Genomic DNA, 27,782 nt, shown 5'->3' with positions numbered 1-27,782 from the left:
GCACATATTCCAAAATAAGAGTTATTCATTTTTTTATTGTTGATATTTTATATTTTCTTTGAAGTAGCTCTTACTCTTGGAGTAAATACCGGTCTGGTTCCACTGGGACTTCACCCTGATTCAGAGTTTTCTCTCGAATCCTCAGTTCTAGGCATTCCACAGTAAGTGGATATGTCTCCAACTCCAACTTATTAGCGAACATGCCGGAAGATTCATAGAGCCACTTTAAATCCCCAGGTCCATAGACGCAGATATTTCACCAATAGTGACCTGTAAGTAAACAAGAAGACATCAAGAGAAACAAAGTAAAACAATAACCAAAACAAAAACATCTTGCATCCAGAGAGAGAAAGCACTGTGGATTCTTTCAACTCTCTGAGATGAGTGTTTGTGGTGTAAGATATGCTGCTTTATTTGCAAATGAATCTATCAACTGCGTTTATTTGCAAAAGCAGCAAGGGTGAGTCTGAAATAGAATTTTGTGGGCGAATGCAACTTTCAAGCTGACAAGTTGTAGAAATTTATAGCACGAATTCATTCAGTAAATATGACTGGCTATTCCTACTACCAGGTGACACTTCAGATTTGCAAGATGAATCGGGCATCTGATCACATCTGGAGAGGCATATATAAGGAAGAGAGAATTTCCCCAAATACTAAAGCACAGAATAAAACATGCTACATGCCCCAGAAACCTATGGAGTACTGTGGAAGTTAGGCCAAGAAGTAGGAATAAAGGCCTATATGAGGTAGTAAGTTTTTTTAAAAAATTGTCTCAAGCTATACTTTTTATACGAATAAAGTTTCTTAAGCATCTTTGCATAGCCAATAAGTGAGAATTTGGATGACTAAGTACACGTGATCTTATACAGAAGACGGCACTATCGTGCTATGTGTATGTGTATCATGCTATGTGTATGGTCGCAAGTTTAGGAAGTGAAGTATCTCCCTTCTCCTAATGACTCTAGTCAATGTATCCTTCCCAAAGAATCCTCTCCACTCCGTATAGCCCCTCCTCACTGACTACCTCCTCTGTCCAACTCCAAGCTGGAACTAGAAGCCACACACTTCTCCCTCCCTCCCACAATGCTTCACCTTCACAGAAACCTGGGGTGCCCCAGAAACCATGCTGGGAAGCCTGATCTCAAAATGCCCTGCCCTCTTCTTTTCCTTGTTTTATCTTATTGCTCCTTCAGCTGCTATCCTACCCTTAGGGGGAAGCTGAGACCCAAAGGGTTCACGGGGTGTGACCACACAATGGTGGTGGGGGATGGTTCAGGGTTGGCAGGCACAGGGCTGAAGAGGGACACTATGTTCTTGTGTGTCGAAAGGACCCTGTATCTGGACAGTAGGGAAGAGTTGTAAGCCCCACGTGGTGTGGTTAGAGGCGTGGCTATAGAAGATGACTTTGACTTTGGCAGGAGTGTAAAGGAAGGATTTAAAGGATAAAGATGACTTCTATTGACAGGCAAATGGTGAATTCACATGTACGACAGGAAAGGACGAGGGACATCAATGGTAGGAAGGGGTTGGGTGAGCTGAACTGGAGAAAGAAGAAAGGTAGCAAGGCACAGGAGCTTTCATTGGAACCACGGGTGCAGGTCAGAGAAAGGAGGCAAGGTTAGAAGTGACATCAACTGGTGTAAGGGAGAAGAAAACACTGGGTTAGTTTTGCTTCTTTTTGTTGTTGTTGTTGTTGTTGTTTTGAGACGGAGTCTTGCTCTGTCGCCCAGGCTGGAGTGCAGTGGCGCGATCTCGACTCACTGCAACCTCCGCCTCCCGGGTTCACGCCATTCTCCTGCCTCAGCCTCCTGAGTAGCTGGGAGTACCGGCACCCACCATCATGCCTGGCTAATTTTTTGTATTTTTAGTAGAGACGGGGTTTCACCGTATTAGCCAGGATGGTCTTGATCTCCTGACTTCGTGATCCGCCTGCCTCGGCCTCCCAAAGTGCTGGGATTACAGGCGTGAGTCACCGTGCCTGGCAGTTTTGCTTCTTGATGAAGTAAAGTTACAGGAAAAGATATAGGCACACAGACACATCCACATACTGCAGTGTGGCCCATCTCAGTGTTCTAAATGCAAAGCTGGCCTAGGGGGCGTCCCATCAATGTTCTCTCCTAGAAAACAGGCAGCTGCTATGTTTCAGAGCATGGTTTCCCAAACTGCGATCTATGAAACATGAGAGTTAAGAGAAAGACATGAACGAGATGAACTACTAAAAATAGGGGTGGTTGTTCTATGGTCAAATAAGTTCAAAAAAGATTGCATGTTGCTCCTCGTATCATCAGATGAATGGCTCTGAAATTTCTGCATTATTTTCTCAGCATTTCCCAAATGAATTGGGCCATACCTTTTCTCATCACATCCGGGTGTTACATAGAGTGTGATGTTCTAACTTCATGTACTGCAGGTGTGTCCTACAGATGGGGGCTGTTTTCCCAACTATTTAACCGATAGTCTGCAGTAAGAAAGTGAAGAAATTGGGCAGATTGGGGAATTTTTATAACAATCTGACATTACTGCAACATCCAGGCAGCATTTTGGTTTTTTAAAAATTAATCCTTTTCATTATATTTTATAATAATGTTACTGCACAACTGATTGGAAAGAAAAAACTGGCTCTTCACATATGGGTAAGAAGCACTTTTTAGAAAAGCAATGGCTTAAAGACATTGTTCTCATAGACTTTTTTTTTTTTTTTTTTTTGGAGACAAAGTCTTGCTCTGTTGGCCAGGCTGGAGTGCAGTGGCATGATCTCGGCTCACTGCAACCTCCACCTCCCAGGTTCAAGCGATTCTCCTGCCTCAGCCTCCCAAGTAGCAGGGATTACAGACATGTGCCACTATGCCCAGCTAATTTTTGTATTTTTAGTAGAGATGGGGTTTTACCATGTTGGCCAGGCTGGTCTCAAACTCCCAACCTCAGGTGATTCGCCCACCTAGGCCTCCCAAAGTGCTGGCATTACAGGCGTGAGCCACTGTGCCTGGCTCTGTTCTCATAGACATTTGAATCTCATGGATAAGAAATATTAAGAAGATTAACAAATATCTAATGGCCAACTTTTTGTTTTGCCGTTTAATTAAGTGACTTCCATCATCTATTTCTATCATTTCATTTCTAAATATGGTATTTTAACATATATACAAAAGAGGAAGGACTTAATTTCAAACAAAGGACAGTCCTTTAAACTTTGGAAACATGGCTTTATGAAAAATTTGCTACATCGTCCCTTTTTCTCATTTTGCCGAAGACCAGTGAGGATTTTATCACACAGTAGCATTCTTCATAGACTAGGCTATGAAAATACTAAGAAAAATGAGTTCTCAGCTTCTGGGTCCAAAAGGAAGAAAGAGGGGAAGCAAGGAGGGGCTTTCCCACAGACTCTTTCTCCGAAGGCACTGAGGGCAAAACCAGAACAAATCTCTTGTGGTTCACAAACAGGAGGTCATTTTCACGCCTGTCTATATATTAAGATGATGCATGAACTGAGAAGTACACCAAAGAATTTTGTAACTTGTTCCACATCAAGCAAATATGTGTGTGTGTGTGTGTGTGTGTGTGTGTGTGTGAGCAGGGAAGGGTAGTCAAATGCTACCATGTATAGTGTGTTCCTAGGACTTGGAGGGCTTTCTGCGTTCCATCTAGCTATTACTGCAGGAGGCAGAGACTTAAGGGAGGCAGGCTGCAGTGACAAAGCCCTGGGCTCCGAGTCAGATGGCCACGTTCTGTTCCTGGTCCTGCCTCTCACTGGCACCTCACGGGCTTGTCATTTTCTTTCTCAGAGCCTCAGTTTCCCTATCTATAAAATGAGGAGGATTCTAAAGCTCTAAATCTATAAGATGAAATAATTACTGCAAATCTACTGGCATGTATTTAGAGCTATTAATTCTTGATCACTTGCTTTATGACCCAGGCACAGTCATTTCCGTGATCATTCCAGACAGATACTGTCATTCCCTCTCTTTATTCTAATGGTGAAAATGGAAGTTCCAATGGAGAAAAAAAAAAAAAGGAGAAAGTGTTACCGTGGCAGCCTTTGTGAATATTTTCCTGAAAAATCCACTTCACAGCTCTAAGACTCCTAACTGAGATTTCTTGGTTTGTGGATCCAGGGGCATCTACAGGGTTCACGAGGAGAGAGACAGAAGTGGTTGGAATCAGTCGGGGAATTGTGGAGGGTCCCTAAACAAGCCGTGTTCTTCCTGCAGGACATGGGAATTTGTGTATTTGTTCCCTTTGCTGTTGGCCCTTCCATGGACTCTTTAGACACCAACAAATCAACAAAACAAACCATTAGGGAACCACCTATTCCTTGATCCACCTCCATGAATCTTTTACTTAATGAGTCATGGAAATTGAATGCATTAAAGACTTAATTTTTAGAATGTAACATATTAGCCTTTAAATATGATTTAATATCTATAATAAGGATTCAAACAAACTACTTAGCTGAATTTCTAAAACACATTACAGGAAAATTATTTCCCTAAGACAGGTGTTCTCAAAGGCTAGCATACCTCAGAATCACCTGGGCTTGAGAACACAGATGGCTACCCCTCCCTGCAGAGTTTCTGATTCTGCGGGTCTGGGGAGGGGCCAGATAATTTCATTTCCAAGTTCCCAGTGCTGACTGCTCTAGGAACCATACTCTGAGAACTGCAGAGGTACAAGAAACTATACCTTTTGATGATGATCTTAGAATGCACGTTTTGGGCTGAGCATGGTGGCTCACACCTGTAATCCCAGCATTTTGGGAGACCTAGGTGGGAGGATCATTTGAGCCTAGGAGTAGGAGATCAGCCTGGGCAATATAGCAAGATCCCATCTCTATTTTTATTTTGTTTTATTTTATTTTATTTTTTAAGACAGAGTCTCACTCTGTCACCCAGTCTGGAGTACAGTGATGCAATCTCAGCTCACTGCAACCTCCACCTCCCAGGTTCAAGCAATTCTGCCTCAGCCCTTGAGTAGCTGGGATTATAGGCATGCACTCTGCAGGGAGGGGTAGCCAATAATTTTCCTGTAATGTGTTTTAGAAATTCAGCTAAGTGGTTTGTGTGTTTGAATCCTTATTATAGATATTAAATCATATTTAAGGGCTAATACGTTATGTTCTAAAAATTAAGTCTTTAATGCATTCAATTTCCATGCCTCATTAAGTAAAGGATTCATGGAGGTGGATCAAGGAATAAGTGGTTCCCCAGTGGTTTGTTTTGGTGTTTGTTGGTGTTCAATAACAGCCTGGCCAATGTGGAGAAACCCCGTCTCCACTAAATACAAAAAATTAGCCGGGCGTGGTGGCGCATGCATATAATCCCAGCTACTTGGGAGGCTGAGGCAGGAGACTATCACTTAAGCCTGGGAGGTGGAGGTTGCAGTGAGCCCAGATTGTGCCATTGAGCTCCAGCCTGGGCAACAGGAGCAAAACTCCGTCTCAAAAAAAAAAAGCATGTTTTATACTTATTTTGTAGAGGAAGAGAAGAGACCCCAACATTCTTCCACTCCATCTTCCCAAAACATAGGTGGAGTTGAGGAGATTGGTCCTATAGGGTTTTCTTTTAATTATAATTCACCCTTCGATAGTGTGGATTTGAACTGAGTGGATCCACTTATACCGGAAATTTTTTCAACCAAAGGTCGATGGAAAATACAGTATTTGTGGGATGTGAAATCCACATATAGGAAGGGCTGACTTTTCCCATACTGAGTTCCTTAGGGAAGAACTTGAGTGTGCATGGATTTTGGTATATGTGGGGGTCCTGGAAACAATCCCCTCATATACTGAAGGCCGACTATATAGTTTCACATAAAAACTAAATCTGCCACTTCACCATCTCCTTCTTCTTTCCTCGTGTTTCCCTTGGTGGCAACTGTGAAATAGTCTGGACTAGCATCCAACTCCTCCTCATCCCACAATTTTTTATAAAGACAGTCCTCTCTTATTGATTTGTAATTGGCCACTTTATATAAAAAGGTGATTAAATCTTTATCAGTTACATAAGCTGAACATTTTTTTTCCCCACCTTGCCTTTTATCTTGAACATTTCTTGTTTAAATTGTTTAGATGTATTTTATGTTAGTGGGATCTTTCCTCATTGTATTTCTTGGCGATTATTATGAGAAAGCTGTTGAATGTCTTATGTTTTAGTTCATTCCTTTCTTTTTAGGAAGTCACATAAGGATGGGAAGAAATAAGAAGTCACTGGGGTCCCAGGTGACTCAGAGATTGCCCGGACCTCTGACCAGCTCTCAGACAACACTTTGGTCAGTCTCCGACTCTGCTAAAAAAAGTGAGTATTCGGTGGGCTGTGTGCAAAGGAGCCCCAGACCTTGAAGAAGAGAGGGAATTTGTATCATAATATTCTGGTGTCTTGCCATAATTACAACTAAAAGGAAGGCTGTTTGGAGGGCATCTCTGTACTTCTTTGCACAGTGAATCAGTGAATGGATTCTGTCTAGAATAGATAGCCCACAGATTTAGGGAAAATGCAGTTCGTTTTTGTAGGATTCTCTTACAGCTTCTGGTCAACATTTTCAGAATGGAGGAGCCTAGATAGATCACATAATCTGGTCTTTGTAGCAAACCACACTGTGTCTCTTTTCTAGGCCACAGGTTATATAAGAGAGAGTGTTCTTAAGCATGTGGTCCTGGCACCTCCTCCCGCAACAAGAGCATGCAGAGTCGGGGTCCATTAGCAAACAAGTGCCCATAACAATGAAGACAAAAAGCCTAGGGCACGATTTTAAGAAAGATGGTCCACGAGGAATGGGAGGTTCTAAAGAACAAGAATCAAACAACATCAAGAGCAATGACTCCAAAAAGAAATTAGACTCAGGGGCTATTTGATCATCTCTGTTCCAAAATGGTAGAGACAGATGGCATAAAAATAAAAATAAATAGCATGAACCCATGTAAGTATTGGGAGCAAATTATGGTCCTAAATGAACTAAGGCTTGTGGAAATCGAAAGGAAAACAGAAAGGGCGCTTCAGTTATGTTTAATAGAAAGAGAGAAAGGAATAGATAAAGTTTAAAAACCCAATGACTCCAAAATAGCCAAACAATCTTTAAAAAAGATAAAAATGAAGACTCACACTTATTGATCTTAAAACCTACCATAAAGCTACAGTAATCAAGACAATGTGGTATTGACATAACAGTACCAATGACATAGTTCAAGCCCGTCCAACCCGTGGCCCATGGTGGCTTTGAATGCAGCCCAACACGAATTTGTAAACTTTCTTAAAACATCATGAGTTTTTTTGCAATTTTTTTCATCAGCTATCATTAATGTTAGTGTATTTTCTGTGTGGCCCAAGACAATTCTTCCAATGTGGCCCAGGAAGCCAAAAGATTAGATACCCCAATATAGATAACTATGGTCAATTGATTTTCAACAAGTTTTCCATGACAATTTGATGCAGGAAAGAATAGTCTTTTCAACAAATAACACAGAAATAACTGAATATCCACATAAAAAAGAATGAATTGGGATCTCTACCTCCTATCTTTAACAAAGTTAAGTCAAAATGGATCAAAGATCTAAATACGAGAGCTAACAGTAAAACTTACAGAAGAAAACATAGGAGTCAATAAATCTTCATGACCTTGGGATAAGCAATAGTTTCTTAGATAGGACACCAAAAATGCAAGTGACAAAAATAAAAGATTTGACTTCATCAAAATTAACAACTGTTGTGCTTCGAAAGATACAATTAAGAAAAGACAAACCAGGTGCAGTGGCTCATGACTGTAATCCCAGCACTTTGGGAGGCTGAGGTGGGTGGATTACTTGAGGTCAGGAGTTTGAGACCAGCCTGGCCAACATGGTGAAACTCTGTCTCTACCAAAAAATACAAAAATTAGCCCGGTGTGGTGGTGCATGCCTGTAGTCCCAGCTACTTGGGAGGTTGAGGCAGGAGAATTGCTTGAACCTGGGAGGCAGAGGTTGCAGTGAGCCAAGAATGCGCCACTGCACTCCAGCCTGGGTAACAGAGCAAGACTCTGCCTCAAAAAGAAAAAAAAAAAGGGCTGGGTACAGTGGTTCATGCCTGTAATCCCAGCATTTTGGGAGGCTGAGATGGGTGAATCACCTGAGGTCAGGAGTTTGAGACCAGCCTGGCCAACATGGTGAAACCCCATCTCTACTAAAAATACACAAAATTAGCTGGGCGTGGTGGCCCGTGCCTGTAATCTCAGCTACTTGGGAGGCTGAGGCAAGAGAATTGCTTGAACCCAGGAGGCAGAGGTTGCAGTGAGCCGAGATCACGCCACTATACTCCAGCCTGGGACATAGAGCAAGACTCTGTCTCCAAAAAAAAAAAAAAAAATGAAAAGACAACTCACAGAATGAAAGAAAGTATTTGCATATCATAGTATCATATATCTAATAAGGGGCTTGTATCCAGAATATATAAAGAACTCTTACAATTCAATAATAAGACAAGTAACCCAATTGAAAAGTGGGCACAGCATTTCTGCCGAGTAGATACACAAATGGCAAATAAACACATAAATAGATGTTTGGCATAATTAGTTATCAGGGAAATTTAAATCAAAGCCACAATGAGATATCAATTTACATCCACTAGGATGGCTAGAATTAAAAAGTTAGATAATAGCAAGTGCTGACAGGGATGTAGGGAAATTGAAATCCTCGTGCATTGCTGGTGGGAATGTAAAATGGTACAGCCCCTTTGGAAAACAGTCTGGCAGTTCCTCAATTAAGCAAGAACATGACCCAGAAATTCTGTTCCTAGGTGTATACCTAAAAGAAATGAAAGCAAATGTCCACACAAACATTTTTACATGAATGTTTATAGTAGCATTATTCATACTAGCTTAAAAGTGGAAACAATTCAAATGTCTATCAACTATTGAATGGACAAACAAAAAGCTAGTATTCATACTAGCTTAAAAGTGGAAACAATTCAAATGTCTATCAACTATTGAATGGACAAACAAAACGTGATATACAGTGAAATATTATTTAGCCATTAAAAATGTAGTGCTGATAGGCCGGGCGCGGTGGCTCACGCCTGTAATCCCAGCACTTTGGGAGGCTGAGGCGGGCGGATCACGAGGTCAGGAGATCAAGACCATCTTGGCTAACACGGTGAAACCCCGTCTCTACTAAAAATACAAAAATTAGCCGGGCGTGGTGACGGGCGCCTGTAGTCCCAGCTACTCGGGAGGCTGAGGCGGGAGAATGGCGTGAACCCGGGAAGCGGAGCTTGCAGTGAGCAGAGATCGCGCCACTGCACTCCAGCCTGGGGGACAGAGCGAGGCTCTGTCTCAAGAAAAAAAAAAAAAAAAAAAGTAGTACTGATACATGTTACAACATGGATGTACCTTGAAAATATTATGCTAAGTGAAAGCCAGTTTTTAAAGGTCACATATTATATAATCCTATTTATATGAAAATTCAGAATAGAGAAATCTCTGGAACAGAAATTAATCTAGTGCTTATTTAGGGCTGGGTGGACGGGATGGGAATGGGGAAAGAGGAGAGGGGAGAGAAGAATAGAATGATAGCTAAGGGGCACGAGTTTCTTTTTGAGGTGATGAAAATGTTCTAAACACATTGTGCTGATGGTTGCACTTATGTGCAAATATGCCAGACACCACTGAATTGAGCACTCCAAATAGTATTCACCTTTTCCATTTTCACCTTTACCTCATCTTGTCAAAGGGTGGTCAGTAGTCAACTAGTATACCTTTTTTTTTTTTTTTTTTGAGATGGAGTTTCGTCTTGTCACCTAGGCTGGAATGCAGTGGCACAATCTCGGCTCAATGCAACCTCTGCCTCCCGGGTTCCAGTGATTCTCCTGCCTCAGCCTCCTGAGTAGCTGGAATTACAGGTGCCTGCCACCATGCCCAGCTAATTTTTGTGTTTTTTAGTAGAGATGGGTTTTTGCCATGTTGGCCAGGCTGGTCTTGAACTCCTCACCTCAGGTGATCTGCCCTCCTTGGTCTCCCAAAGTGCTGGGATTACAGATATGAGCCACTATGCCCAGCCTAATATACCTTGAAGATCCTTTTTGGCAGCAAAGCGATCCACATATTCCTCTTTTCTTATGGTGATATAATGTGGAACTGAATAGACTAATTTTTATGGCAACTGAGGAGTCTTTACTTTTTACTATCACTATTATTAACAGTAATAGTCTTTACTATTTAGTAACTAATTATTATTTAGTAACTAATTACTAAATAGTAAAGAAAAGTATAATTTTGTGTTCAAAAATTAAAATCAATGCATTACTAGGGTTTATATTCAATATCCCATTGCTGAGTCTGGCTTCTTATTAAACTTGCCAATCTCATGAAGCTCCTAGTGCATACACACATGAATGGATCTCATTGGAACTCCATAAGGGCACTTTGTTATCAGTGTAGTGCTGAGTTGGTTTTGTTTTCAATTGCTTTTCTTGTTTTTAAATTATTATTATTAGTCTTACAATTTAATTTGTTATAGCCTGCTTTGCTAACGCTAACCCTAGACTGCAGAGGTGTATGTTTGGCTTAGCAATATTTGGGTCTGTAATGTTTCAATGTAAGGCATCTATCACTTAAGGTAAAGCACATATTTTCCTAAAACTTGCTTGTACAGTGCTACTTCATTGGTGATATGTGATGCCTGAATCTGCTATTTGAATAACTTGCGTCACACTCTTAGAGTAACACTTTCTGTATTAACGATTTACGTGCAGGTTTATTGTGTATCAGGCCAGGACTAGGGTCAAGTGATGAGGCATTCACTCTCAGGGTTATGTGAGTGCTGATCCTGAACGTGAACACCTTCTTGAGTTTTATACCCCAGGTGTTTCACATGTCTCATCCTAATCTTGACCCCGTGGTCCCTTACAAAATCCCTATACGTAAGGCCATAAAAAAATAAGTCATTCAAGGCCGGGTGCGATGGCTCACGTCTGTCATCCCAGCACTTTGGGAGGCCGAGGTGGATGGATCACCTGAGGCCAGGAGTTCGAGACCAGCCTAGCCAAGATGGTGAAACCTCATCTCTACTAGAAAATATTAAAAATTAAAAAAATTAGCCTGGCGTGGTGGCAGGCACCTGTAATCCCAGCTACTCTGGAGGCTAAGGCAGGAGAATTGCTTGAACCTGGGAGACAGAGGTTTCAGTGAGCTGAGATCGCACCACTGCACTCCAGCCTGGGCAACAGAGTGAGACCATCTCAAAAAACAAACAAACAAACAAACAAAAACAAAAGTCATTCATGAATGTTGGTAACATGAGTTTCAGAATCCATTCCTCGAATTCTTTGTTGACTAATTTGGGAATAAGAAGTAAAGTTGGGCCAAGTCTTATCACATTGTTCCTTAAAAACAGAAACTTTCCTGCCGTGGTCAGAGGAAGATAGGATGAGGGAAGAACAGTCAGAGAGATGCAGTGTTTGTTGGGTTTGAAGATGGAGAAAGATGACCAGGCGCCAAAGAATGTGGGCAGCCTCTAGAAGCTAGAAACGATGAGGAAACATGCTCCCTAGACCCTCCAGTTAGGACTGCAGCCCTGCCAATGCCTTGAATTTAGTCCAGTGAGACCCATGTCAGACTTCTGACCCATAGAATGGTAAGATCATAAATTTGTGTTAAAACAGCCACTGAGGCCGGGTGCCGTGGCTCACGCCTCTAATACTAGCACTTTCAGAGGCCGAGGTGGGCAGATCACCTGAGGTCAGGAGTTCGAGGCCAGCCTGGCCGACGTGGTGAAACCCCGTCTCTACTAAAAAAATACAAAAATTAGCCGAGTGTGGTGGCGTGCACCTGTAATCCCAGCTACTCTGGAGGCTAAGGCAGGAGAATGGCTTGAACTCAGGAGGCAGAAGTTTCAGTGAGCCAAGATTGCGCCATTGCACTCCAGCCTGGGTGACAAGAGTGAGACTCCATCTCAAAAACAAACAAACAAACAAAACCAGCCACCGAGTTTTTGGTAATCTATTACAACAGCCATATGAAACTAATACACATCCTGAGATAAATGAGCATTTTAAGTATTGTTTTTTGGTTTTTATATACTGTAGCTTGGTGGGCTAGAGGGTGGGGATCTGGCTTTACTATTTGAGGTGCGAATAGCAGTTCTAGAATCCCCACTTGTTCTGATGAGCAGAACAAGCTGCTTTCAGGTGGAAGGGCCCCAGGGCCTCCCTTGGTGCTGCAGTGCCAGCTGTGATGCTACAGTTGTTGCCACCAAAGCTGTTAACTGGATATTGTTGCTGAAACTCCAGGCCACGTGGAAAGATGTGTCTATTCTGGCAGGAGCCAGAGTTCACTGCCACTATCTGAAGCCCAGTACCTCTATTTGAATGAAAAAGGACCTGTCAAAAAAATTTAGAAAACCATTTTCAAGAGCTAAATAAAAATTAGAATCTTCTGATTAAAAGTGCATTTTTTTTTTTTTAACTTGAGGTGGAGTCTTTCTATGTTGCCCAGGCTGGTCTTGAACTTCTGGGCTCAAATTATCCTCCCACCTCAGCCTCCTGAGCAGCTGGTATTATAGGCATGTGCCATTGAGCCTGGCTTTGAAAGTACCTATTGAGTGTCAGACAGTTAATTTTTAAAAGAAATCCACACATTAGATACTTTCTGATAAAATTTCAAGTCTTCAAAGTCAAAGAAAAAAAATCCTAAAAGATTATATAGCAAATAGATTATCTAGAAAGGAAAAAGATCTAATTAATATCAGAGTCCTCATTAGTGACATTTGATACAAAAAGTGATCAAAGTTCCAAGGGAGATTATCTTAAATTCAGAATTATGTACCCAACAAATCTATCATTCAAGAGTGAAAACAGATATAAGAGCTCAAATAGTGTATACTACTTTCAGAACATTTATTAATAATTACCCAAAGATGTACTCTAATTGTATAATATTAATTTAAGAAAGATGAATGGAGTATAAGAAAACATAGCAAGCAGAGAAATAAGTTAAACTCATAGTTAAGTGTAAGTAGTTGTTGATAACATTATTTTGGTGCTCATGGTAATTGTGAAGAAATTGCCTAAGAACTGCCTAAAAAGTAGAGGCAAAGATTAGATAAATCTGGTGTATCCTCTCCTCCTGTCCTAATTTCTACTTTTGACAGAAAAGGTCTTTCTCTTTCAACTCTTATAGCTTTTTTCTTTTTCTTGCCTTATCGAGCTGGCTACAGTTTCCTTTAAAATGTTGAATATGAAAATGGTAATATCATCCTTATTACTTTAAATAAAATACTTCTGAGATTTCATCTTTAAGAATAACATGTTTGGGCCAGGCACGGTTGCTCATGCCTGTAATCCCAGCACTTTGGGAGGCCGAGATGGGCGGATCATGAGGTCAGGAGATCGAGACCATCCTGGCTAACACGGTGAAACCCCATCTCTACTAAAAATACACACACACACAAAAATTAGCCAGGCATGGTGGCAGGTGCCAGCTATTCAGGAGGCTGAGGCAGGAGAATGGCGTGAACCCGGGAGGCGGGACTTGCAGTGAGCCAACCAAGATCATGCCACTGCACTCCAGCCTGGGCGACAGAGCGAGATTCCGTCTCGAAAAAGAATAACATGTTTGCCGTAGATTTTTGGTAGGTAGTTATACATCCAACTTATCTGTGAGTTTCCTCATTTAGCCTCTTCGCCTTTGCTTCTTTGGAACCAAACCAGGTCCATAGACATTCTTTCTGTCAGTTCAGGCATTCTGATCGCACTGCTATAAAAAGAAGCCAGGGCTTGTGCTTTTGTTTCTCTAAGAGTGTCCTCTCACCTTGGAGAAATCGACTTTGCTGGCTCTTTCTGAGATTTGTGGAAATCAATATCCCCTGCCTGCAACACTGTTTGATCTTTGCTGCTTTGGAAGCTCCTTCACATACTTCGTGGTTTACAGTTTCTATTTCTTCTAGTTTCAATAAAGTTAGAGTTTCTAGTTCTCATTCTCCTTATGGCTTTTGGATATTATCCACTGAAGGGGATTGCTAACCTTTTATTGACATCATCCAGTAAAAATCACAGCCAAATTCTTATCAGAACCTTACAAGCTAAACCTAGTACTAATTGGCAGGTGCAAGGACCAAAAATAGCCAAGAACATTTTGAGCATAATAACTGAAATGATGCTATTGCTATTAAAAAAAATAGACTAATGGAAAATAATAGCTTAGAAACTGACCCAAGGAACTTAGACTGAGAAGGAAATATCACTAAAAATCAGCACTATTCAATAAGTGGTACTGGAAACATTAGCTATCCAAATGGATAAAGATAATATTTGATGTATTGCTTATGCCGCCCCCCACAAATAATTTTCAGATATGTTAAAATGGTAAATCAAAACCAGAAAAACAATTAATAGAAAATATGGGAGAATATTTTTATGGTCTCAGGGTAGGGAAGGATTTCTTAGAGAAGGCTTAAAATGTATAGACCATTATAGTACCAGGATGGCTGGAGTAACAAGGGAGGAGGTGCAAGCTGGGTGTGGTGGCTCACGCCTATAATCCCAGCACTTTGGGAGGCCAAAGCAGGAGGATTGCTTGAGGCCAGGCGTTCAAGACCACCCTGAGCTACATAGGGAGACCCTGTCTTTACAAAAAATAAAAATAAAATTAGCCAAGTGTGGTGGCACACACCTGTGGTCTTAGCTACTCGGGAGGCTGAGGCAGGAGAATTGCTTGAGCCCAGGAGGCTGAGGCTGCAGTGAGCAGTGATTGCGCCACTGCACTCCAGCCTGAGCAACAGAGTAAGTAGGTGTCCACCATGCTGCCCCACAAAAAAAGAAAGAAAGGAAGGCAGGCAAGCAAGCAGGCAGGCAGGACAGACGGAAGGAAGGAAGGAAAGAGAAAGAAAGAAAGAAAAGAGAGAGAAAGAAAGAAAGAGAAAAGAAGGTGAGAGGCCCAAGGTGAGGAGGGAGGAACAAGAGTTGGGTAGACCCTGTGGCGACCTGCAGGCTTTAATGAGTTAAAGACTTTTTGGCAAAGTGACAAAAGTGCTTGAAGCAGGAAAGTAATCCTATCAAATTTGTGTTTTTAAATATCAGACTGGCTGCAATGGGTTGCAAGGGGACGGGGAGATATTAGGAGACAGTTGCAATAGAGCAAATCAGGAAGCAGTTGCAATAGAGCAAATGATGAAGATGGCATGGATTGGAATGATTGCAGAGTGAATGGTAAGAATAGAATGGTTACAAGAAATAGACAGGATGTAGACTCAGCAGAACCTGGTGCTTGTTTGGATTTGTGGAGTGAGGGAGGAGCTGGGGTCATCTTGGGATATGCTGATTTTAAGGACCCAGTGAGACACCCAAGAGGAGAGGTTGAGAAACCAGTTGAGCATGTGTGTTTGGAACTTTAAAAATCTATTTGAGCTCCAGGTTTAAATTTGGAATTATCATGTGTAGATAGTAATTAAGGTTGTAAGGGTGACGAGAACACCTAGAACAAGGCATAAACTCTGACCCTTGGGCTGGCCATATGTTTCTGTATAGCCCACAAGCTAAGAATTGTCTTTATATGTTTGAATGGTTAGGGGAAAAAAATCAAAAGAATAATATTTTCTGACATGCGTTAATTATATGAAGTTTGAGAAGAGAGGAGAAAGTCTGAAGTAGTCGTTGCTGGTAGTGGACATGTGTGATGATCAGATCATCATAGCAAGAGCCTGGCTGGAATTGAGGACCCAGTTGAAGCGGTAGGTTGAGAACATACAGAGATAATGTTCTGCTTGGTTGTGCAATTTCTGCGCTAATGCTCAGCTGTCTAAACATAGAGATAATGGATATCTGAATTTGTTATAGGACTGTGGATTTCCAGATGGGTACAACCAAAAGACAAAGGGGCAAAAAGAATGTTTTCAAAAAGACAGATTGACAGTAGGTATTATGAATGGCAAAGAAAAAGAAGCTAGGAAGAGATGAATGAAGAAGGGGAAGGTCAAGGGAATAAAATGTGTAAAAAAGGGGAAGTGATGCTGGTTAGTTATGCAAGCTGCAAGGGGATGAAGGAAGTGGTTAGATTAAATCAGACTGGGGCAATGGGCAGGTTTGGGGTTGTTTGTAAAAGTTTATTTTAACACGATAACGTCCTTACACTAGAAAAGAAATGTCAGGTTGTTTTAGAAATGGAAAAATTGTCTATGCCATCATGAGATAGGGCCAGAAGTACTTGCTTCATATCAAATAGTTTGGTTTGAATCTTCATTTCACTACTTGTTAGCTGTGAGACAATGTCTGCTTCTGTAAAAGGAAAAATCAACACAGGACCTGCATCATGGGAATGTCAGGATGAATAACTGAGACAGTCTTTAGAAAGCACTTAGCACAGTGCCTGGCACATACTAAGAGTTCAATAAATGTGAATTATTGATGTTGCTGATGTATTACAGGTTGAATCTGTAATGCTTGGCACCAGAAGTGTTTCATATTTTGGATTTTTTTCAGATATTGGAATATTTGCATTGTGCTTACTGGCTGAGCATCCCAAATCCAAAATCTGAAGTCCTAAATGTTCCAGTGAGTACTTCCTTTGAACATCATGTTAGTGCTCAAAAAATTTCAGATTTTGGAGCATTTTGGATTTCAGAATTTTGGATTTGGGGTGCTCAACCTATACATGGAACCGAATCATTATCTCAAGTTTTTGTGTGTGTGTGTGAGATGAGGACTCACTCTGTCACCCAGGCTGGAGTGCAGGGGCACGATCTCAGCTCACTGCAACCTCCGCCTCCCAGGCTCAAGCCATCCCCCTCTCTCAGCCTCCTGAGTAGCCTAGGGACTATAGGCACACACCTCCATGCCCAGCTAAGCAAGTCCTTTAATCTAACAACAATCGTGGGCCTCAAAAGTGACTCTTTTGTACATATCCAGCTGTTCCTGAGTAACTCTGATTTCTCTTGGAATATAAACATGAATTCTATGGGAGTCACATGGATCTTGTAGTTAATAGTTACTACAAACACGGCCCCAAAGCCTTGTGACTTTGCTGTAGTCTGTGAAATATTGGATTGTAAATTTTTTCTTATAAACAAGATTGCTAGCACAAAATTGAATTTAATATTTTAAACATTTAAATATAATTTAATATACTAACAAAAAGAGCTGGAAAAGATACTACTTATTCATATTGTTATTCAAATGTTTACTGTTGCCTGTAAGGGAGTACTACATACAGTACTCAACAGTGAACATTTAATTCAACCATGTATAAGGAATTAAGGGCACTGAATATGACTGAGCCTTTTCTAAAAGGATTCCCAACTTGGATATGAAGAGAAATAGACATTAGATAAAATGTCTGAAATCCAATCACAGAGGAGAAATAAAAGTGATAAGGGAGTAGAGGGGAAGAAGGATTAATTCTGCCTGGGACAGTCAGATAAATGAATCTCTATCCTTAGATCTGTTTATTTTAAGCCTACTCAAATATCTCAGTGGCTCCTTCCTGGCCAGGGCAGTGTGGCAAGAATGGAGAGGAAGGATCGGATCCAATAAATGCTCCTGGTTTAGAAACTAAAAGGAATGTGGGAGTCATTGAAAAGGGAAGAATGCAGGATGTTTCAGAAGATTCTGCCTTGAATGAAGACAGATGAATAGAAGAGGGTGAGAAGGTTGAGAGCTAGTGAGTGAATTTTCCTGTTTAGGGGGCAGTTGAAAGAAATGCCTCTGGGCTGGGCATGGCTCATTCCTGTAATCCCAACACTTTGGGAGGCTGAGGGCAGGTGGATCACTTGAGGTCCAGAGTTCAAGACTGGCCTGGGCAACATAGTGAGACCCCATCTTTACAAAAGTAAAAAAATTAGCCAAGCATGGTGGTGTGCCCCTGTAGCCCCAGCTAGTTGGGAGGCTGAAGTGGGAAGATCAGTTGTAACCCATCAGGGGGACACTGAAGGGCAGTGGTGAAAGAAAATTCTGAAGCTGGGTGTGGTGGCTCATGCCTGTAATCCCAGCACCCTGGAAAGCTGAGGCAGGCAGATCACTTGAGGCCAGGAGTTCGAGACCAGCCTGGCCAACATGGTGAAACTCAGTCTTTACTAAAAATACAAAAATTAGCTGGGCGTGGTGGCACACGCTTGTGGTCCCAGTTACTCAGGAGGCTGAGGCACAAGAATCGCTCAAACCCAGGAGGCAGAGGTTGCAGTGAGCCAAGAACACAACACAACACTCCAGTCAAGGTGACAGAGTGAGACTCCATCTCAAAAAAAAAAAAGAAAGAAAGAAAAAAAAGAAAATTCTCTAGTAGTCGGATCTTTGAGTAGTTCATTGGTAGTCTGTCTACTTTGGAGAGACAGTTGGCCAGACTTATGGCTCTATACTCATTACATGAGCAGTTGCATAGTTAGTCTCAATGTTAGACTTGGAAAAAACAGGATTGAAAGAGTGGTGAACAGGAAACCTGGGGAAGAATAAGCACAAACGATGAAGATATTTGTGTCCCATGTGAATTCTCACCAAATAGCACACACTACAGAGGAAGAAGAGAAAGCTTTTGATTATCAGGTGAAACAAATGACACACTCTGTGTATATCAGCCAGCCACTCTCCCCAGAAAACCCAGTGCTTCCTCAATGGGCCCATGAACAAAGTGGCTATGGTGGCAGAGATGGAAGCTATGTATGAGCTTGATAGTATGGACTTTCCATTACCAAGGCTGACCTGGCCAATGCCACTGAGTGCCTAATCTGCTAACAGCAGAGACCAACACTGAGCACTGAAATGGCAATTTTCTAAGGGGATCAGTCAGCTATCAGGTGGCAGGTTCATTATGCTGGACCTCATTCATCATCAAAGGAATAGAGATTTGCCTTCACTAGAATAGACACGCATTCTGAATATGGATCTGACTTCCCTACCCACAGTCGTCCTGCTAGCACCACTATCCATGGACTCAGAAAATGACTTGTTTTTTGTTTTCTTTTCTTGAGACAGAGTCTCGCCCTGTCACCCAGGCTGGAGTGCAGTGGTAAGATCTCAGCTCACTGCAAACTTCACCTCCCGGGTTCAAGTGATTCTCCTGCCTCAGCCTCCCAAGTAGCTGGGATTACAGGTGCCTGACACCATGCCTGGCTAATTTTCATATTTTTAGTAGAGACAGGGTTTCACCATATTGGCCAAGCTAGGCTGGTCTTGACCTCCTGACCTCAGGTGATCCGCCTGCCTCAGCCTCCCAAAGTGCTGGGATTACAGGCCTGAGCCACCACATCTGGCCTCACAAAATGACTTATTTGTGATCAAGTCACTCTGTACCATGATAAGAAAACTCATTCTGATTCTTCTTATCAAGGAACTCATTTGATACAAAGAAAGCATGTCAGTTGACTCATGTCCATAGAATTAACAATTCTCCACACATATCTCATCGACTGGAAGTGTCTGGCCTTGTTGAAATCTGTAATGGCTTACTGAAGGCTCAGTTCTAGAACGAGCTGGGAGACAACTCCCTGAAAGAATGGATCTTTCTCTTTCCAAGGTAGACTACCAAATGTATGACTTGAAGTACTGCTTATTAGAGGATTTTCCTTCACCACTGTCCTTGGGTGCCACATATACTTCGTCTAAGGATACAGTACATGCTTTGAACCAGAGACTACTCCTATGGTGCTATCTTCTCTATAGCTGGAACATCAAGGTCTGGGAATGAAGGACTGAAAGTAGGAGTGGCTCATAAAAACCCATGCACAGAATTTTGCTTCCTGTTCTTACAACTTTGGGCTCTGCTGATCTGAAGATCTTAGTTTCCAAGGAGGAAAGTGTGGTCACCAGGAGGCACAACAGTGGAACCATCAAATGCAAAGATGATGTTGCCACTTGGCCATTCTGAAGTGCTCACACCACTTAACTAACAGGGAGAAGAAATAAGTTTCATTCTACTGGCTGGAGTGATTGATCCAAATCTTCAAGAGGAAAATGCATACTGAGCGGAGGCAAGGTGGACTATGGAATTCTCTGGTGGGGGCATCTCTTAGTACTTCCATGCTTAATAGTAAAGGTTAATGGAAAACTACAGCAACCAAAAAGAGGCAAGACTATCAAAGACTCATACACTTCAGCGAAGATAATGTGGGTCACCCCACCAGGTAAAGAAACTTGACCAGCTGAGGTCTGGCTGAGGCAAGGGAAATCTGGAATGGGAAGTGGAAGAAGAAAGTCATAGATATGATTTTATAATTGATCTTGTGACCAATTATAAAAGTGAGGACTATAGTAGCTTTGCTTGTATATATTTATATATGCTAACCATTTCTAATTTTCCTTTTTCCCATTGTTATTTTATATACTGGTTATGGGAGGTTAACTCTATTATTTATTCTTTGGGTAACAGAATATATTCTGTTGGACTGGACTACATTGGAGGAGTAATTAATTCATATAGCCAGCAATGGATACAATGACTTTTGAGATTGAGTGTCTCCTAGTTTAAGAGAAAGTATGACAACTTTCCCACTTGCACAAAGGGTAGATGTGTCCTGGGTGGAAAGAGAGTTGTTTTGTTGTTATATGGAAGTCCAAATTCCTGTGGGGATACAAATGGAAACAATAGCCAAAGGGGTGGACTGTGCCAGTTACTAACTTGTCGCCTTTCAGCTGTAAATGTATCCTCCTTTGTGATCATGGAGCTGGATCCTGTAAAAATCCTTTCAGCTGTAAATGTATCCTCCTTTGTGATTGGAGCTGGATCCTGAAATTCTTCTTTGCCAGCTCACAATTGTTGTTAGAAAGGCAGGAGACGGGCCAGGCGTGGTGGCTCATGCCTGTAATCCCAGCACTTTGGGAGGCTGAGGTGGGTGGATCACCTGAGGTCAGGAGTTTGAGACAAGCCTGGCCAACATGGCGAAACCCTGTCTCTACTAAAAATGCAAAAATTAGCTGGGAATGGTGATGGGCACCTGTATCCCAGCTACTCGGGAGGCTGAGGCAGGAGAATCGCTTGAACCCGGGAGGTAGGGGTTGCAGTGAGTCTAGATCGCACCACTGCACTCTCCAGCCTGAGTGACAGAGCGAGACTCTGTCTCAAAACAACAACAACAACAACAACAACAACCCAGGGGAAGGATGCTGCAAGAGGAAGAGAAACAAAGTTCTAGTAGGCTTAACTTCCCTTTAATTAAGCATTGACAGAGCCAATAAACAGATTACAAAAAAGTTATAATACCTAAAACATACTAAATAAGGCATGTTAATTTATATGAATATATGTAGAATTTTATACCTTGAAAACCAAGAATACATATTTTTTTCAAGTGTCCATAAAACATTTGCTAAAACTGATCATAGATGCAGCCACAGAGCAAACAACTTTCGCAAAGTAGAAATAATACAGATAACATTCTGTGATCAAATGGAGTAAAAGAGAAAAATTAAATACTAATTTAAACACACACATACACACACACACACACACCCCCCAGAAATTTTTTAAATGCCACCTGACACTTTAAAAAACCTTTTATTTATTTATTTTTTTGGCTGGGTGTGGTGGGTCATGCCTATAATCCTAGCACTTTGGGAGGCTGAAGCAGGCAGATCACCTGAGGTCAGGAGTTTGAGACCAGCCTGGCCAACATGGTGAAACCCCATCTCTACCGAAAATACAAAAATTAGCCGAGCGTGGTGCCAGGTGCCTGTAATCCCAAGCTACTTGGGAGGCTGAGGCAGGAAATCGCTTGAACCTGGGAGGTGGAGGTTGCAGTGAGCTGAGATTGCACCACTGTACTCTAGCCTGGGCGATAGAGCAAGACTCTATCTCAAAAAAACCAAGAAACAAAACAAAACAAAAAACACCTTTTTTTTCTCACACAACTCTTTGGTCAAAGAGGAAGCTGAAATTAAAATTGTACAATATCTAGAAAATAGTGATGAAAAGCCTACTTAGAACTTATGAGAATCTCGTACCTAATGCAGTGACCAGAAGAAAATTACAGCTTTAAATAATTAATAAACAAGGAGGAATAAAAGAAAAAGAAACAAACATCTACCACCAAATGTTAGAAAAAGAATACCAAAACAAAGTTCATAAAAGCAAAATGAAGAATTAATAATAACTGGAAATTAATACATTTGCAAAGAAAAAAATGGTAGAACCAATAAGTGATATCCGAGTGTTGGGTCTTTGAATCGAAACAAACAGCAAGAAACTGTTAGCTGAGCTAATTTTTTAAAGAAAAAGAAAAATCACAGTACACAAAATAAGAAATGATAAGTAGGAAATTAATGGTAGATATATAAATAATTTAAAAGATTTATAAGAGATGCATATGTTCAACTCTACAAATAAATTTGAAAATCTAGATGAAATGAATAATTTTCCAGGGAAATATAATTCATCAAAAACCAACTCCAGAAGGGATGAAAACTCTAAATAGACAATTGCCTTGGAAAAAGTAGAGAAAGATGCTAAAGGCTCCCTTCCCATCCCCAACAAACAAGTATGCACTCACCAAACACACACCCAGGAAGTTTCTTGTTACAGTTAAGAATAAGAGAATTACCATTATCAATACTATTATTCTGAAAGTAGTTGTTAACAAATTAGATAAACAAATGAACCTTACCTTTGGAAGTTAGGTTAATTTATCATTTATTTGCACATTATATAATTGAATACATGAAAAATCCAAGAGAATCAACTAGAAAACTGTTAAAAAGGATGAGACAGGCTGGGCTCACAGCTGTAATCCCAGCAGTCTGGGAGGCCAAGGTGGGCGGATCACCTGAGGTCAGGAGTTTGAGATCAGCCTGACCAACATGGTGAAATCTTGTCTCTACTAAAAATACAAAAATCAGCTGGGTGTGGTGGCGTGTGTCTGTAATCACAACTACTAGGGAGGCTGAGGCAGAAGAATCGCTTGAACCTGGGAGGCGGAGGTTGCAGTGAGCTGAGATCGTGCCATTGCACTCCAGCCTGGGCAACAGAGCAAGACTCCGTCTCAAAAAAAGAAAAAAAAAAAGGATAAGAGAATTTAGCAATATGGCTGAATTTAAAAATAATATGCAAAAATCAATAAACTATAAGTAAAATAGAAGAACATAACAGAAATTACTATCCTATTTACAATAACTTCAAAAAATGAAACAGCTATTAAGGTTTTAAATTCTTTTTACTATAGAAGATTTTAAACACACAAAAATTGTAGAGCAGTAATTAACTCTGACATACCCATCATCCAGTATCAATAATTATAAACTAATCATGATTCACTTCCCCATCTACCCTCAGATTATTTTGAAGCACGTGTGAGTTCCTATTATTTAATTCTTAAATATTCCAAGATAGATAAAGATAGATATAAAAGATAGATAATGTAGAGTCTATGGAATATAAGATTTAACATCATAACAAGGAAGAGAGTTTCTAGGTAAGATAAACGCAGACAACAGGCCCATAGAGACAATTTCCAGATTGGGAGGGCATAAGGGGTCGAACATGGCTGAATGCAGTGGCTCACACCTATAATCCCAGCCCTTTGTGAGGCTGAGGCCGGTGGATGACTTGAGCCCAGAAGTTCGAGATCAGCCTGGATGACATGGTGAAACCCTATCTACTAAAAGTACAAAAATCAGCCAGGCATGGTGGCACATGCCTGTAGTCCCAGCTACTCAGGAGGCTGAGGCACGAGAACCGCTTGAGCCTGGGAGGCAGAGGTTGCAATGAGCAGAGATTGCACCACTGCACTGCAGCCTGGGTGACAAAATGAGATTCTGTCTCAAAAAACAACAACAACAAAAAGAGGTGAACAATTGGAAAATAATCATAGTTACTTTACCGATCAGATTAAGCATTTTGAAATAATTAGTGATAAGTATATATAAGAAGTACTGGAAGAAAAAAACCTGAGGCAATCATAAACCTCAGGAAAAACAAAATGTAGAGTCCTTGGCAGCTATGAACAATAGCTTCATAGTTATGATCATGTAAATATTGACAATTGATTTAAAATCATAATATTAAAAGATAAGTGAAGGAAAGTTTGTGGGTAGAGGATATAAACATTCTTAACCACTATAACAGGATATTGAATGTATCAAGAAATGGCAGCATAAGCATGTTCTTTGCATAGAAGTCACCATTAGGAGGAACAGCTAAAATACGACAGGTTTTTTTTTTTTTTTTTTTTTGTAAATTGGGACTGCACATGGGGAGGAGCAGGGCATAAGGCCATAAATCTTTATTATAAGAAGGATTTTAATAATATTTGATTTTAAAAATCATAATTATACATCACCTTGATTGAAAAATAAAAATTACAGGCTCATGCCTGTAATCCCAGCACTTTGGGAGGACGAGGCAGGCGGATCACTTGAGCCCAGGAGTCTGAGACCAGCCTGGCCAACGTGAAGAAACCCCATCGCTACTAAAATTGCAAAAATTAGCCTGGTGTGATGGCACACCCTTGTAATGCCAGCTACTTGGGAGGGTGAGGCAGGAGAATCACTTGAACCCGGGAGGCGGAGGTTGCAGTGAGCTGAGATCATTCCACTGCACTCCATCCTGGGTGATGGAGGGAGACTTTATCTCAAAAAAAAAAAAAAAAATTAACAAAAAAGAAATGAGAAAGGAAACCACACTCAACTGGAATATTATTGAGTGTAATCTAAAAATGTTCATCTGGACTGTAGGTATCTTGAGACCACTGGAGTAACTCAATGGCTATTTTATTATAAAGAGCAAAATGGACAAATTCCCTTGTAAGGGCAACATAAGTTGAGCCAAAGTGGATTTTGAGTTGATGTGGAGGTGGGCTCTTCTTTTTATGCTTCTTTAAGACAAAAGTGTGTGCTCTGGTTCTGTACTCTCTATGGGTATATTTGATCCTTTCAGTAGATTTCAGAACAGACACTAAATTAGGTGTAATGTTTATCCAATTCATTGTTTTCAAATACTGAACTATCTCCCTGTTGGTTTTTAGGGGGAAATCATGATCACCAGTGTTAATGACATATCTCCACTGAACAGCTGATGCTATAAGATCTCTTATGCAGGCCAGGTCCGCCTGGAGCCTGGATTTTCCACCATAAATATATACTCAGACTGTGAGGATATAAATGCATTTGAGAAGCACTCCAATAATTCACTCACAGATATTTTAAAGTCAATTGTGGCCGCCTTATCAATGTGAATACAGTAGACATTTTGAGGCATGTAAATAGCTCAGAAAAGCCGTTCAAACATACCAAAATCTTGACTGATGGTCATTACATATGCCAAAGGGAATGCAGCTTCTTCTGTGGACAGAGGAGTTGTGATATAGTGGTTCTCTAGCACATAGTAAGGGCAAGAATCTATTCCAAACGTTGTGGATAAAGCACTTGGCAACACTTGCACCGTCTTCCCATTTAGGGCTGCGTCACAGATGTGCAGTCGGGAAAAGGCTTGATATTCACCGCCTACGTCATCCATTTGACCACTGTCTGGTTGACTTACATGCACATTGTATAATACTGTGACTATGATTATAATTTGAGGAGTAATGATACACGGATAACTGCTCCAAAGCTTCATTTTAGTTTTTGACACCTTGGGGTAGAAGGGTGGAGAGAAAGAATTCTTCTTTAAGAGTTAAAGAAATAAATCAATCTCTAAAACATTTTGCTTCTCTACAAGTCTCTACATTTGGCCACTTTATCGGTTGCACTCACTTTTCCAGATCCCATTTGCTTATTTTGATGCCTGGCCATTCCTCAGTTGAGTGTCAATTCTGCGATATTTCTTACTTCTTGTTCTGTGAATGTTCTGATCTTTTAGTCAATGCATCCTCATCCAGGCTGGGCTACCAAGACTACTCAGTGTGACTCACCCTCCTTTCTGTCCTGTGTGGCTGTAACTGGGGAGATGGGCTAAAGGGTTAGTTTCCATTTCCTGTTTCTATTGTTGAGTCATCTAATTTGTCGTAATTGTGTCCAGTTAGATACCTCTCTGTATGTACCCCTCCTTTTGTGGCTAACTTCTCCCTGGGTGTCCATATCTGGGTATATTCAAGTCATTTCCCATCTTGCTTATCATTCCTAACCTTTTAAGCAGGAGGGTCCTTCCAGATTTCTGTCTGTTCAAGTAAGAGTACCTCATTAGGCATGGCCAGGTCTTAAGAGTTTTTATCCAAAGTGCTCAGCATAGTGCCTGGCACATTTGGGCACTCAGCTGATTCTTCCAATGAATAATTGAATGAGTGACTCATTTCCCTCATTCATTTAGTTTTGAAGGGTCCCAGCAACATTGGATGGCAAAATCTCCCCACAACTGGCTGTGGATTTTAGAGGAGACAGTGTTTCCATAAAAACTGCTGTAGACTGTGGAGGATTAGGGACTAAGTTTTAACATGACCCATCACTCATATATATTAATAATTTTGATTATTCATACAATTACAAACTATTGCTTTTTTTTTTTTTTTTCTGAGACGGAGTCTCGCTCTGTCGCCCAGGCTGGAGTGTAGTGGTGTGATCTTGGCTTGCTGCAACCTCTGCCTCCTGGGTTTAAATGATTCTCCTGCCTCAGCCTCCCGAGTAGCTGAGATTACAGGCACGCACCACCATGCCCAGCTAATTTTTTGTATTTTACTAGAGACAGGGTTTCACCCTGTTGGCCATGATGGTATCGGTCTCCTGATCTTGTGATCTGCCTGCCTTGGCCTCCCAAAGTGCTGGGATTACAGGCGTGAGCCACCGCGCCCCGCCACCTTCTCTGGTTTTAATTGAGCATTTTTATGATTGTATTTCATCTACTGATGTAATTTTTAATGGCTGCCCTAGGATTTACTACATACATTAAAAAATATTCTAGGCCAGGTGCAGTGGCTCATGCCTATAATCTCAGCACTTTGGAAGGTTGAGGTGGGCAGATCACTTGAGGTTAGGAGTTCGGGACCAGGCTGGCCAACATGACGAAACCCCGTCTCTACTAAAAATACAAAAGTTAGCCAGGCATGGTGGTGGGCGCCTGTAATCCCAGCTACTCAGGAGGCTGAGGCAGGAGAATCGCTTGAACCCAGGAGGTGGAGGTTGCAGCCAATGGCCTGAACTTGAAATAATTCACTTTAACTAACCTGGCGTTAACTTTTTCAATGATTTCTCCTAATATCCTGAGTCCTCCATCACATTATGCCCGGGGCTTATTTCTGCAGTCTGATACTTGATGTTGAATGTCAGCTTCTGAGTCCTGTATTTGTTTGTCAGGAACCCTTTTGGATAGTTCTGCCAGCCCGTCTCCTATAGCCCCCAGGATCCTTCCGGAGATGCAGGTTAGGCTGCCTGGGCTCAAACAGGGTTGTCGAGGTTGACCTTCCATTTGGCCACTGTGGATTCTCACCACTTTCAGAGCTTGTAGGTGTTCCTCATGGATAGGTGAGCAGAGTCAGCTTCGCCCATGTCCTCCTCCTCTCAAAGACATCCTTGTTCCAAGGTCAGAAGTCAGCCCTCAGAGGTTGTCCACTTATGTGCTTTCCAATTGGCTTGACCTCTGAATCCCTAAACCAACCCACCCAGTAGAGGGAGGAGTTACAATAGACACCTTCCAGCTCAGGCATTTGTGTTGCCAAACTCCAACTGTGTGGCTCTCTGTTTAAATGGATCCCTGCTCCAATCTCTTGCTTGGCATACACCACTATACTCAAGTGTAGGTGTTCAAAACAAAAAAAGCAGGGGTAGAAACCTTTTTTCTTACCTTTTGAATTAATATGTGGGGAAAAAAATTAAAAACAACACATTGTCACCCATAATTATATCAGCCAACAAAAAAGAGATAGCAACTGGGATTTAAAAAATTAGAAGCATAACACTTATATTTATTTTCTGCTA

At 41.3% G+C, this 27,782-nt stretch overlaps 1 protein-coding gene across 2 annotated transcripts; it reads right to left on the bottom strand.

The window, feature by feature from the left end:
• Positions 1–15: 15 nt before the first annotated feature.
• Positions 16–25,815, bottom strand: LOC129037862 (beta-1,3-galactosyl-O-glycosyl-glycoprotein beta-1,6-N-acetylglucosaminyltransferase 6-like). 2 transcript variants are annotated; one of them, XM_054490071.2, is made up of 3 exons: positions 25,629–25,815; positions 25,164–25,506; positions 16–270 (listed from the first exon to the last, which is right to left on the bottom strand). In XM_054490071.2, exons 1-3 carry the CDS (start codon positions 25,665–25,667, stop codon positions 257–259), a joined length of 396 nt encoding a protein of 131 aa, XP_054346046.1. In that variant the 5' UTR covers positions 25,668–25,815; the 3' UTR covers positions 16–256. The 2 variants fall into 2 exon arrangements, with proteins under 2 accessions (XP_054346046.1, XP_054346045.1); XM_054490070.2 differs by having other exon boundaries at positions 25,164–25,536; positions 25,629–25,795.
• Positions 25,816–27,782: the final 1,967 nt, after the last annotated feature.

This window comes from Pongo pygmaeus, chromosome 5 (assembly GCF_028885625.2).
Source record: "Pongo pygmaeus isolate AG05252 chromosome 5, NHGRI_mPonPyg2-v2.0_pri, whole genome shotgun sequence".
Lineage (NCBI taxonomy): Eukaryota > Metazoa > Chordata > Mammalia > Primates > Hominidae > Pongo > Pongo pygmaeus.
This window is presented reverse-complemented; position numbering and strand designations above follow the sequence as displayed.

Excerpts from the sequence above, each read along its gene's own strand:
- LOC129037862 (XM_054490070.2), bottom strand. The coding sequence starts at position 25,667 with ATGGCCAGGCATCAAAATAAGCAAATGGGATCTGGAAAA. Across the intron at positions 25,537-25,628 it reads AGCAAATGGGATCTGGAAAA|AATTCTTTCTCTCCACCCTT; the intron begins GTGAGTGCAACC and ends CTCTTAAAGAAG.